The following is a 13,406-nucleotide window of genomic DNA, read 5'->3' as shown; positions in this document are numbered from 1 at the left end:
TTTCTATGACCAAAATGAATATCTTCATATTTTAATAATCAAATAAAAAATGAATCAAAATTTAGTTTAGAGATCGTTAGCGGCTTTTATCATTTATAAGAAAAGTTTAATTAATGAGAGTTCCATCATTGATTTAATGCATGAATGATATAATCACTATTATTAAAAAAAAACTTTAAAGAGAGTTCATGTCCATGACACACACAGCAATAACAACAAGCCAAAAAATCTTTTAAAATCACAATGTATACTGTTAAATGTAATGATAATAACAAGTCCCTTATTATGAGTTCAAATTTACAAACCGTATCTCATATTGTTAAGTAAGAACATGTGAGTTGGAAAATCAATTCTCAACTCTTGCACCTACCTAAATTATCCTAATTAATTATGCTTATATTATAGGTAAAAAAAAATTGTAACAAATGTCTAACAAACAATGCAAAAGAAAGACCACATTCAATTTTAAAATCAACCGAGCAATTGCATCCATCGCATTAGAGCTAGATTACTGCTTGCTTTGTCATTGATAGATATGCTCAACAATAGTAATTTGTACAAATAATCAAATCAATAAGAAAGAACGAAGATATCAACAACCAGAGAAACAGAGAGACACAGACCCACAGAGAGAGAGAGAGAGAGAGAACAGAACAAGTGCAAAAGACGTCCAACAAATATAACTTAGATCCGCAGCCAAAAATAAAAAATAAAAGTAAAAAACTGGACCTTTGGCCTTCAGTAACTACTGGGTTACCATTTATTCCATATATTTGTTAGTCTGTCAAGTATCTGATTATTTATAGAATCCCAAATTCATTATTTATCGTCATCCTCGTAAAGCGGTTGACTTCTTCCATTTAACCAAGGACTTGAGAAAAGACATGACCTGCGAAACAGAACACTCTCATAAGACAAAAATAAACATGTAAAACAGCAACGAGCGCAGCAAAAAGTAAAGAGCATGCACCTCACATGGGTCACGCAGGGAGTAGAACGCATTTGTCTCCTCCCTCGGATTAGAGGACACTAAAATGCCAAAACCTCGGTTTCCCTCTCTCAAGACCTACATGTGACACCAAATAACATGATATGATCATAATAATATAATTTAAAGTAAACAGACATCAAGACAAAAGAGCTGATTGGCACTACCCCAGTTACAACATCTATGCACAATTACCTTGAAAGCATCCTCATCAGTTCGGTCATCTCCAACATATATTGGGAGCACATCATCAGAGTTGCTCAATCCTAAGGATTCAAGAAGAAACTCAACAGCTTTCCCTTTGTTCCAATCAATTACAGGGCGGACCTCTAAAACCTGAAATCATTCATTCGGAATTGGTACTTCTTTGAGACAATGATCAATACCAACTAGCAAATCAAGCAATGACTAGGAATTTTGATTATCTATGCTACCTTCCGTCCATGTGTCAGACGCAAACGTGGGTAGCCCTTCAAGACATTCTCGACACAACAGGCGACCTCAGACCAACTCTGTAGGCACACAAATATGTGGTTTTGACGTTAGCAACAGAATCCAGCACAACATGGCTTCATTCATAAGCACATTTAGGGCTTTTGGTGGTGTACCTTCTCATTTACAAGACGGTAATGTACAGAGACGCAGAATTTATTATTCTCGACTTTTGCACCATTAATTCCTTTAGTGATCTCAACAAGGGATTTAAAAACCTGCATTATCAAATAATTTATAACTGACCAACAATTCTGCAGAAGGGCAAAATATCTTTCATATCTTATGTGCATTACAAGATCACAAAATCTTGGAAACCATATACCTCATCTATCATTGGTAAGAACTCGTTTGCAGGCTGGAAGAGATTTACCTCATTTCCCTGAAGAAGAGGAGACATTTTCAGCCATTCAGTTATGGTAAATACTGCTTTCTAAAAAATAAGAACAACATGGAAATTCACGGGAAAAAGCATTGATCAGGTTGACTAATAATGCAGAGCAACGCATTGTCTATGTTTACATACCAAGTAAATAAATAAGAGAATGCATTGTGAAAGATAATGCAGAACTAACCTGCGTATCAGTAGACCTAATGCAATTTGGATGATCATCAAGAGAAAAACATTCTCTGACTGGACCCACAATGTCCATTCCATGACTACCAGCATAATATAGTTCTTTTAGTCCCACAAACTCATAAACCTGAATTTGGTGGAGAAAGATGTCAGACATACTGATAAACAATCCCAAAATCACTCAAATTATAACATAATTTAAGAGAAAAACAGAGCTGAAGTTTCTTTAAGCCTGTTAAGTTAAAAACAGATAAGAAGGTCTATAAACTAAGCATATAATATAGATCTTAATTAATTGCAGATTGGCACAAATATTGAAGATGAACAGAAGTACCTTGTCCCGCGACCTGCCACTTATAATTGCAGTGGGGAAATTTTTTGCAACACTGTGCACAGCAGCACGCATCTGTAATTAATAAAATCCTAAGCATACGACAACAGAAATGATTGGAAAAACAACTGATATATCTTAATAAGAAAAATCAATTTACCGCAGGGGACATGACAGCAAGGTCAGGATTGTCAACTATAGGTGAAAGTGTTCCATCATAATCAAGGAACAGTGCTATGTTTTTCCCATTAGCACTGGACGTGATTTGATCAAACGATGATAAAGCCGATGGAAATTTCATCTGTGCAGGACAAAGTAGATGCTTAACCATCTGCTGAACAAATCTCAGGAACTTTAAGAGAAGTTAATATTGTAAAATATCTACCAGCCAAATGCAATATGCTGTATCTGATTCATCTTGTGACTCATGACCAAAATCCTTGTTTAGCTTCTTACGAGGAGGTGATGAAGCAACCATGGCATCCAACCAAGCACTCTCACGAACCTCATCAAATTTACCAGTGATAGCCTTCCTTCTGGGAATACTTAAATATAAACTAGGAGGGTATGCTGTTGGTGGTGGTGAGTATGGAACCAAATTATTGGACAAGCCCAATCTGGATTTGCTCACTGGCACAGAATCAGCAAGAACAGGTGAACTATGACTTGACTTTAAATCCATTTGATCCAGAACACTCCTACAGATAAGTTCAATGCCCAGAATTTCCAGCAGCTGATTCTAAGTATCTTGTGTTTTAGTATCTTCCGAGATTACCCAACTCTCTTATCTATGAAAAACCACCTCTTCAATGTCTTCTTGTCTGTGCAGTTGTGGGTGCTGTCCATCAACCGATGGAAACCTGAACACTGACAGCAACTGCACCGTAAGGCAACACATAAATAATTTAAGGGAAATCATAAAACAAGTTTAGAAAGTCACCTTCTCATTGCCAGAACTGCAATGCATTTATAGCAGGCTATCAAATAATGGGACAACAAGCGCCATCAAAATACAAATCAGCTTTATTGCTTGAATCAGATACTTCCTTTCACTACAGACAGTGGAAGAGGGTAACGTGATCACTAAATAGAAAAGATTAAAAGATGATGGATAATGCAAAAATTCAGAATCTTTCATGTGGAGACCTCCTCTGATTTAAGAGTGGCAAACAACACAAGAACCCTGCCACAGCAAAAGATAGCCGTTGCCAACATATTTTATCAGGAAAACAGCTCTACTTTGACGAGCGATCCTCCAATTTTCTATTTTATGCACGTAGGAGAGTTGAATGCCCTTAGTAAATGACAATAATGCAAGCAATTTTCTAAATTATGCACATAGGAGAGTTGAATGCCCTTAGTAAATGACAATAATGCAAGGCTCGCGCCATAACAAACAGTAAAGGAATAAACAACAAATAAGGCCTCATAAATGATATACCGATCACAAGCCAAGAAACACAGTATACCAAAACATCCATCATGATTAGTAAGAGTGTGAATAGTACCACACCGATATCTTTAATTGCCACAAAAATATCCTTAAAAACGGAAAGAGATGCAAAAGCAGTGGTGAAGGGATAGTGTAGTAAATAATTATTCAGTTGAAGGTACACGGCTAACCCCTCCCTATGAACAGGGTAATTTCATCGTATATCACACTGACCAAGAATTGGCAAACGCATCTGGTGTGGTATGTGCTGGTAACTAGTGTGGCATGAGACATATAATAGAGGATTGATGCAATAGAAGATTATAGGTCCAGTATAGGTTTGTGGATTACATAATAGTAATAAAATTAAACATTGGCTGTAGTTTATATCTTCCCCTTTTCATTTATTTTTTACCGCTAAAGATTTATCTTTCCTACAAAGCACATAGCAGACAGAAAACTCTCATCTTTCTAAAAACACTGTTATGTACAGGACCGACCACAAAAAGGCAAGTCTACCAGCGAAAGTTCACACATAAATAAAAATTTGCCTATGTGTTTTATTTGTCATCAACGAAAGTGACCAAACTTCATAAACCTAACACCACACGCACGGTGTCATCGAGATAACGACTTAAAACTTTAAACAAAAATTTTAAACGTAATGTGATTGGCGAGCCGTGATACAATATAACGAAAGATATAAAATTAAGAAGTACAGAAGGAAAAGTAAATAAATAAATAAAAAAGTGGTGTGATGGCAGTGATGGCGATGGTGGTTGCAAATAAGAAGAGCATAAAATGGTGAGGGAAGCCACCCAATGCAACCGGGACCAAGAGAAGCCTCCCAGTAGGGCTCCCGTTCAGTTTTACATGGTCTGGTTATCGTCGAGTTTTCAGATGGAATCAGAGAAAATATACGAGAACGAGCACGAAGCACACAACATCTTTGACCAAACCCCCGGTGTCGCCGACAAGACTTGCTTCGCCAACCACACAGACTTCCCGTACGCGTACGTTTAGGGCTACACACAGATGGTGGACAGGAGAGGAGATGGGATGGGATGGGACCGTGGCGTGGAAAGAAAGTAGAATCCAAGAATCCAAAAAAGAGTTTTCTCCATAAAAAGTACAATTAATAGTAATAAGTAAACGCACGAGTTCATAATATCACTTCATGCAAGCCGGATCTTTCATTGACCCACACAAAATAACAACAACAACAATAATAATAATAATAATAATAATAATAATTTATGTGGTAGAAAAATATAGATTTAAAACGATAGATTAACTAGGATACCAGATCGATAAGAAGAAAGAAATGTAAATTAACCAAAAACCCGATGGACATTGCATTTAAATATAATAACTCCGGATGTGAAAACAAACTTAAAAACAAAATGAAGGAAGAAGAAGAAGAAAAATTGATACCTGACGGGAAATCAAATCAACCGAAGATGATGAGGTGAGATATCGATCGACAGACCGACTGCGTGGGTGGAGATAGGGGTATAGTAATTACGGAACAAGATGGAAGCAGAATCGCAAGTCACACGCCCAAAACGTTAAAAAAGACGCCCAGAAGCAAGGCGGCTAACAAACCCTAGAGAAACCCGGCGCCGGAATAGCGATTTCTCGTAACCACAGCCAAAATAGAGAAATAGAAAGAAATAGGGGTGAAGAGAGAGGGTGCCTATTTATAGAACCCCGCCGCGTAAATGTCGTGCTCCCCGAGGCCAAACTCGGTAGGCGAACCCAAGCCACATGAACTAATGAATTTCCAGCCTTGGAAGAAACCAATAGACAAACTTCTGGCCGAGTTCCTCTCATCAACCAATACATCCCATTGATTCCAATGGGTGAGATTTTTAAGTGTCTTCACAAAGTCTCATTAACTTGTTCTCAAAAAGGAAAATAAAATATAAAACCTCCGATTCAACTCCCCGAAATTATTATAATATTAACTGTCTGCACGAATATCGAAGGCCCACCAACCCCATATACTCACCAAACTTTAAAAATTAAAACTTAAAACCCCCAAGGCCAGCAAAAACCGCCAGGCTTGACGAAACCGTGTTTTGTTTTATGTCGCGGGGCGGGCCCTGCTGACCGGCTGCTAAGCACACGTGGCGGTTGGTATTGACAGCTGGTGAACCAGTAAACACGTATGGAGGACGTAGTCCGCGTGGCGACGTGCTGGGCGGGTCCCTCCACGTCCGCCAATGGTCCTTGTCGAGTCTGCCGGCTGGCTTTACGCCCAACCGCGCCCGAAGAAGGCGACACTCACGTGGCGGCGTCCTGGGGTCTCGGTATCACGTGCGGAGGCTATGGGCTGTAGAAGCGGGCCCGTCCGAGCTGGCGGCGACACGTCTGTTTACGGTCAATGGCCCAAGAAAGGAAAAAGAAATGAAAGCCCAAGAGAAAGCTGTTTTCCTTTAAGATTTTAGTGCAGTGAATTTATTTGTTTTGGAGTTTAGTTAAAAAAAAACTGCACGTCAAATCAAACACCAAAACCACAAGCGACGCTCAGTAAATAATACCAGCCACTTGTTTCCATTTGTTTTTGTGAACAGTAGGTGGTGGTGCCGCTGTGGGTCTTGGAGCTAGACAGCTACATAGTTTTGCTCCAACCTTTGAAATCCTTAGAGGCCATTTAATGGACCTCCTGATCGAACAAGCTCCGTGATTGTTAAATACTGTAAACAAATTAAACATACAGTACATTTATTTGGTTGCGTGTCTTCAATGATATATACTGTAGAGGGACAATGAGAGAGAGAGAGAGAAGATACTGGGTCAAAAGTAAGGGTGCATTTTCCAAACCCACGAGGGGAAACCTATATACAAAGGTGAGGCAAAGCGTGAAGGTATCAACCTATTTGACTTTGCAGCGAGAGTTTACCTTTCCATGAAAGTGAGTTGTTAGTTGGAACTCTGGGAGCATGCAATGGTCTCATAGACTCTTCCCGACCGAGTCAGTGACACGCTACCTAGTGCCAGAGGTAGCAGGAAGCGAAGAAAGATGCGTTGTTATTTCTTATTTATGAAAAAGTACTCCGTTTAATATCTCTTGGTTTTTATGCTAGAAAACACCCGGGCGGCTAAAAATAATTGGAGACCTAAAGCAAAATTTTAGAATAAACCCTCTAATTTATTTAATAAAAAAATAAATTTTATTTAGATTTTATTTTAATAAATACTTTTATTTGTCTTTCTCATTAAACTCATGATAAAGAGATATATTTAAACTTTGTGAATAAAACTCGTAAAAGTAAAAATGTAACAATATAAAAACTACAAAAAATTTTATTTATGATAAAAAAATTAATATTATATTAATTTTATAAAAATAAATGCATGAGAAAAATCATAATAGAGGGTCAAAATAGAATTTTGAAAAATTAGTCAGAGAATATAAGATTAATTAAGTGTCAAAAATAAAAATATTTAATATTTTACTGTGTTAATTTAATTTTTAAAAGTTAGGTAAGATTATATAACATTGGTTAAATATTAAATTAAAATATTTTTATATTATAATTATTATTGGGAATTCTTCAAAATTATAAGTTTTGGAATTATTATTAAAAAATCTAAAGATGAGTCATTGAAATTTAAATAATTATTAAAAAAAATCTAAAATAAAGGCCTTAATATTAAAAATTATTATTAAAAAAATTTAAAAATGAGACTTTAATATTAAAACTATTATTAAAAAATTTAAAGATAAAGCCTTAAAAATTGTTGGGACCTAAAGCAATTGCTTCATTGGCCTTACTCTTGAGTCAGCCCTGAGAAGACGAATGCCAGTAGAATTGGCTCAAAAGTTTCGAAACATGAACTGAAAAAAAAAAATAAATAATAATAATAATAATAATGATCACAGATTAACAATATAGAATATTTAGAGAGAGCAAAGAAAGCAGCGGCCCTAGCTATTTATTGCCATAACACACCATTTCTGTCAACATTGTTCTAGAAAAGTAGGTTAATGTGGGGTTCGCAAGGCTGATCTGGAGTTGACCGGACGCTTGCAATTTGATCTCAAAGCTGCTACATGAGAAGACGAAGAAAGAAAACCGAACGTTTTAATTTGACAAGCGTAGTTTCTGTGCTTTCAAAAAATCCACGAAAGGGATTGCCAACTTCCTCTGCTAATTTCATCTCAATTGCAAGGTTTAATGAGTAATTAGGTCTAACCAACAAACCGTCTTCAAATGCGTGATTAGCGTTTATTTCCTTCTTTGACCGCTCTAGCTTTACCCTTTACGCTATTGATGATTGAACCATATATATATATATATATATATAAAAACGCGGTTCTAATTATATAATTCTTAATACACGAAAAAAAATGTGGTATCTCTGATCCGTGATATTAGCAAGGAGCTTTTATTGATTTACCAGCTTTTATTTTATTGTCTCATCGGGTTTTTTTGTTTTTTTCTTACTTACGTATTTTTGTTCTTTTTGTTCCTTCCTTTTCTTATTAATAAATTAGTGGTTTATTCACTTTATTCAAAAACTTAACCTACACCTGCAAGCAAGTGATCATATTTCTTACAGGAAGTCGATGGCATCAATCATTCATGATGTCTGGTTTTTTTTTTTTAATAGCTTCACCACTGACGAACATACAAATGTTGATTGATCCGGATTTTTTTTTTTGATAAAGTGGATAAATCATAAATGCATTAAATAAAGAGAATAAGTACAAATCACGACAAACAAACAGATCATGTACTAGGAGTGAAAATAAAAAGACACAATCAGACAAGACAAAAACTGATCAACAAGCATAAAAACACACTCAGACATACAAAAAAAGAGGAGGGAGAATTGTGTTGGAAATTATGATTTAATGTTGGAGCGTAAAGCAGAGAGCAGGGATGATGAAGACCGAGGCGTGCAAAGAGCACTCGTCCCTTAAGAACAATTTCGCCTCTTTTTGCGGTCACGGCGAGGGAACACGAGATGGCGTTGTTCTCCGGGATCCAACGATCAAGTTTTTTTGTTCGCAATGTAACGAGAGAGAACATCTGAGCCTTTCAGATTTTTGGGTGACGGAAAAAAGGAAGAAGAAAAGGAGAAAGTTATCTTAAAATCTGGGACGGATTAGGTTTTTAATATCAGTGAACAGGCGGCAAGGCAGAGACGCGGATGGCGAAGAGGCACGGCAACGGCCGGTTCTCGAAGGATCACGGAGAAGAGACGCGCCCGGAACCGAGAAGCCGTTCTTTAAAAAGGCGCAAAAGAATTAAAATTTTAAACATAAAATAAAGGGCAAAAAGGGAAAAACCTATGGCGTGACTGCACCCAATAAATCTGGTGCATTCGTGTCCGCACCATGTGCCTACGTGAGGAATTTCACTAGCGTAGAGAAGCATAACTCAGCTAAAGCAGTTTAAAGGATAATGAATAATATCAGTATATAAAAGTGGATGAATTCAGCATGGTAAAGCGATGTGATACTAAACCTTTAATAAAAATGTTTTGAAACAATATGGCCTAAAGAATATGGGCTCTCTAACATATTGATCCGGATCCTTTGCTAACGGAAACGTAAGCCACATATTTAAAAAAAGTATTTGATGGTGGGAGTCTGTGTTGCCTTGGAGTCGCAGTGCTTCATCCAGCTGAGAGGCCAAGCAACTGTAGCTGACTAGGACGTGACAGACCACGATGTGACAACTATAGTAGGGGGCCCTGGCTGCAAACATGTTCTGTTAAGTTTGACTCACTGGTAGAGTCGCTGGTTAACTGCTCGGGTAGTGTCGGTGATGGAAACTTATATTGGATGCCATACATCTATGCATGCATCCAATCCTTTTACTTCTCTTAGTGTCTAGTACTTTTCCAAAAAAATATTTTCAAGAGAGTAATGGATGAGTAGGTAATTGATTGAAATTTAAAATTTTAAAAAAATAAAATTACAATATTTAATAGGTGAAAAAATATTAATAATAATTAATCGAAAAATCACACTAGAGTACTGTTTGGTAAGTTAATAAAATAGTTACATTTTAGTGTTTATTAAATTAACACGTTTTTATGAAAAAATTTTCTTTATATTTAATTTATCCTTCAACTAGCTAACTAATTAATCCATAAAAAAAATTACTATGATAAGAGAGAAAATAACAAATAAAAATAAAAAATAATCTAAAGAAGATAAGTAATAAGTCAAAACTATTTAATTTAATTAGTTAGCTATACTAAAAATAAGTTTTTTATATGGCATATTCACACACCATTGAAATAGGTGTTTGTCGCTCTTTTATATATATATATATATATATATGGGGAAGAGAAGAAAAGTGGCAATTGAGTTTAATCATTTAATCATTGAAGATGAGTGACTTTAAAACAAAATTTATTTTTCTTTCAACTTTCCCAATCACTTGAAAAAAAAAAAAAAAAGTAGATTCATGGTTCACGTCAATAAAAAATAATTCCATCTTGTCCAAAGAAAATAATTTCATTGGACCCACTAATTTTTCTCGTAAGAAAACTATACCAAACTACATAGAGTGATTCCACCTGATTAAATTTCATATATAAAACTGTCACTTTCCATCGTACCAAAAACACTAAGGTAGTATTTGCTATTTGCTACTTTCCCATAAATAAAAATTTCAAGCAAAGTCATTTAATGGAGTTAAAATCATGGAAAAAGATAAATACAACGTTTGGTATGTAAAAAAAATGTTGATGTTTTTTTTTTTTGAAAATCCATGAAAAGCTATTTAATTATATTTTAATATTTACTTAGTTTTTAAATGAAGTGTTATATAAACCTCTCTGGATCCCATAACATAAAAAATCTATTTAATTATATTTTAATATTTCTTATTAATTTTTACTTATGTTTTTAACCTACGATTTTGAAAACTTGATATTTTGTTGCATGTAAATAAGATTTTATAAACTGCTAATAATTAATGAAATTACTCAATTTGTTTTTTAATTAAATAATATAGTAAACTTAGCTTTTGAAATTATTAAAAAAGCTTTAACAGTAAGATTGTAAATATTTAACAAATTTATTGTTAAGTAAATATAAAACACTGCACGAAAGAGCAGCACTGGAGTCACCACTAATGCTGTAAAAGTAGAAAAAAAAATACTAATCGAAGAAAAAAACCATTGCTATAAAAGTAGTAGTGCGATTAACTCTTTAGCGAAAGATCAAGAATTCGACTTTCTTTCAAAAGTATAATTAAAAATTTAGGTGTATATGAGATGATTTGTCCACGTTGTTAACAAAAAATGATGAAAGAAAAAAGAAAGTTTAATAATTATGTATATCACTTATTTAACATGTAAAGTAATTGCACACTGCCATTTTTTATGGAAAGTAACTTCTATCATACCAAACACACCTTAATTTTTATTGTACCAAATAATATTTCAGTAATTATAGCTAGATAACATAAATTTATTATAATTTAAACATATTAAAAAGTTATTGAGCTTTAAATATTTTCTCTAATATTATAAATTTAAAACATAAAATATATAATTTTGATAGACGTATATTTTTATAATATTAATTCACTAAGTAAATTCTACAAAATATAATATAGAATTATATATATAACATAAATAATTAAGATGATAAAATAAGATAAAATTAATCTAGATTTAAATATAAAATTTAAATAAACCCACATTAAATTTAAATCCCATAATAATCAAATTGGGTCGAGCATTGAGCGTAACAGGTACCTATGCCCTTGAGTTTTGGAGTTCGATTTTAAATTTTTGTTAAAACAAATAAGTTAGGTAAATAACCTAGTGTCAAGTTATTGACTACCCTCTAATTAATGGTGTTGATTGAATACCTTACCATTTTATTAAAGTAACAAAATTTTATTTTTATTTTTATTTTATACTACTAATATTTATTTGTTCCCAACAACACCACTTTGATTCATGTTAAACTCGCCGCACTATGGCGTTTTTACGCCAAATGGGGCACCGACGGCGAGCAACTAAACGCGGCACTCGCCAACTCAGGAAGGAGTCATTGGGCACATGGTGTCCAAGTTCCAGAGCACATGACATTTTCTAACTCATGTTGGCGTGAAAAGTCCGCTTGTTGTTTGGTTACAAGCTCCTATTAATTAGCCACAATCTTTGCTTATTGCGTAAGGATGTATTGACTAAGACGGTAAGACCGACTGCATGGAAACACTTAGGGTGCGTTTGGTTCGGAAGTAGTCCACCGAAGTGGTGGAAGTCTTGAAGTGCCACTTCGGCTGAAGTGAAAGTTTCAGTTGAAGTGTTGGGTTCCATGTGTTTGGTTGAAAGGAGAAGTGTCAAATCATTAACTATTTTTTTTGTTTAATTAGTGGAAGTTAAAATTTAGAAAATAATGGAAATGAACTTCTACTCATCACTTCATCATGTGTGAGGGTTACTGATTTTTGTCTTTGTTGGATTGAGAACTTTATAATTATTTAAAATTATAATTTTTAAAAAAATATTTTTTTTATAAACAATAAAAAAATAATGAAATAATTAAAAAAACAATAACATATAAAAAAATAAAAAGATAAAAAAATTAAAACAATAAAAAAATATTTTTTTTATAAACAATAAAAAAATTAATTAATTAAAAAAAGAAACAATAGCAAATAAAAAAATAAAAAGATAAAAAAATAATAAAAATAAAAAGATAAAAAAATGATAAAAAAACGATAAAAAGATAAAAAAAGGATAAAAAAATAAAAAGATTAAAAAAATAAAAAAATAAAAAAATAAATCATAATAAAATAAAATAAATAAAATGGGTAAAAATCACCCTATGCAAGACTACGTGACGAAAGTGAAACATCGAAAGTCCCACTGGTCAAAAATTTTCCCGAGTCAAAGAGTGAAGTGGAAGGGTTTTGGAGTGGTCATTTTCAGATCTTGCCCACTCCACGATTGAGCCAAACAAGTGGAAGTGTCACATCAACTCCCACTTCCGTCACTTCGGTCTCCACTTCGGCGAACCAAACACGCCCTTATTGTTGAATATCTAGTTGAGTTTACACAAGAAAAACTTCTTTCCGAAGTTTCCTAAAAAAAGTTTATAATAATTTCATAAAAATATAATTGATGCAACAATGACCTGGATGATCCTTCTCTTCTAACATGCGTGAGGCCATCATCATGACTTGTTGGTTGAATTTCTCTCCAATAAAGCAATTATATGATATAAGTGGATTATCATTTTATAATGATTCAGACGTGGAATTTGGATGTTAAGACTTTTTTTCATATGTATTACAGAAATCATCAATGTTTCCACGTGGGTGTTTTTGACTTCAGAAATTTTTTAAACATGGAACAAATTCTTCTTCTTATTATTTTTTTTAAGCGGAAAAGAGAGGAGTTAAAAATAATTATGCAGGAATCGTGGGTTAGCTTAACGGTAACTACTCGTGATTGTAAATAAAAGATATCGAGTTCAAACATGTCAGATTATAATTCATCTTCAGGGTCCTTTGTAAAAATTCTGTGTGAGGATTAGCTTTTGTTCCTCCTTCGAAAGTTACATAGTGGGGGTTATTCTTAAGAGGTCAGTTAAGTCACC

The 13,406-nt window shown here is 34.2% G+C and overlaps 1 protein-coding gene across 3 annotated transcripts; it reads right to left on the bottom strand.

The window, feature by feature from the left end:
* Positions 1-463: 463 nt before the first annotated feature.
* Positions 464-5,673, bottom strand: LOC120259173 (probable trehalose-phosphate phosphatase F). 3 transcript variants are annotated; one of them, XM_039266723.1, is made up of 12 exons: positions 5,255-5,673; positions 3,329-3,440; positions 2,774-3,255; positions 2,549-2,689; positions 2,392-2,463; positions 2,056-2,184; positions 1,806-1,862; positions 1,597-1,698; positions 1,423-1,500; positions 1,184-1,324; positions 971-1,066; positions 464-889 (listed from the first exon to the last, which is right to left on the bottom strand). In XM_039266723.1, the coding sequence occupies exons 3-12, from the start codon at positions 3,068-3,070 to the stop codon at positions 830-832; spliced, it is 1,173 nt and encodes a 390-aa protein (XP_039122657.1). In that variant the 5' UTR covers positions 3,071-3,255; positions 3,329-3,440; positions 5,255-5,673; the 3' UTR covers positions 464-829. The 3 variants fall into 3 exon arrangements, with proteins under 3 accessions (XP_039122657.1, XP_039122659.1, XP_039122658.1); XM_039266725.1 differs by having other exon boundaries at positions 2,774-3,248; XM_039266724.1 differs by lacking the exon at positions 5,255-5,673 and adding an exon at positions 3,535-5,209.
* Positions 5,674-13,406: the final 7,733 nt, after the last annotated feature.

This window comes from Dioscorea cayenensis, chromosome 4 (assembly GCF_009730915.1).
Source record: "Dioscorea cayenensis subsp. rotundata cultivar TDr96_F1 chromosome 4, TDr96_F1_v2_PseudoChromosome.rev07_lg8_w22 25.fasta, whole genome shotgun sequence".
In the NCBI taxonomy this organism is placed as follows: domain Eukaryota; kingdom Viridiplantae; phylum Streptophyta; class Magnoliopsida; order Dioscoreales; family Dioscoreaceae; genus Dioscorea; species Dioscorea cayenensis.
This window is presented reverse-complemented; position numbering and strand designations above follow the sequence as displayed.

What these genes read in the sequence shown, in the direction of transcription:
- LOC120259173 (XM_039266723.1), bottom strand. Translation starts at nt 3,070, where the DNA reads ATGGATTTAAAGTCAAGTCATAGTTCACCTGTTCTTGCTGATTCTGTG. An exon ending in CAGCATATTGCATTTGGCTG is followed by an intron (nt 2,690 to 2,773) that starts GTAGATATTTTA and finishes TGTCCTGCACAG; the next exon opens with ATGAAATTTCCATCGGCTTT. An exon ending in ACCGTCTTGTAAATGAGAAG is followed by an intron (nt 1,501 to 1,596) that starts GTACACCACCAA and finishes GTGTGCCTACAG; the next exon opens with AGTTGGTCTGAGGTCGCCTG.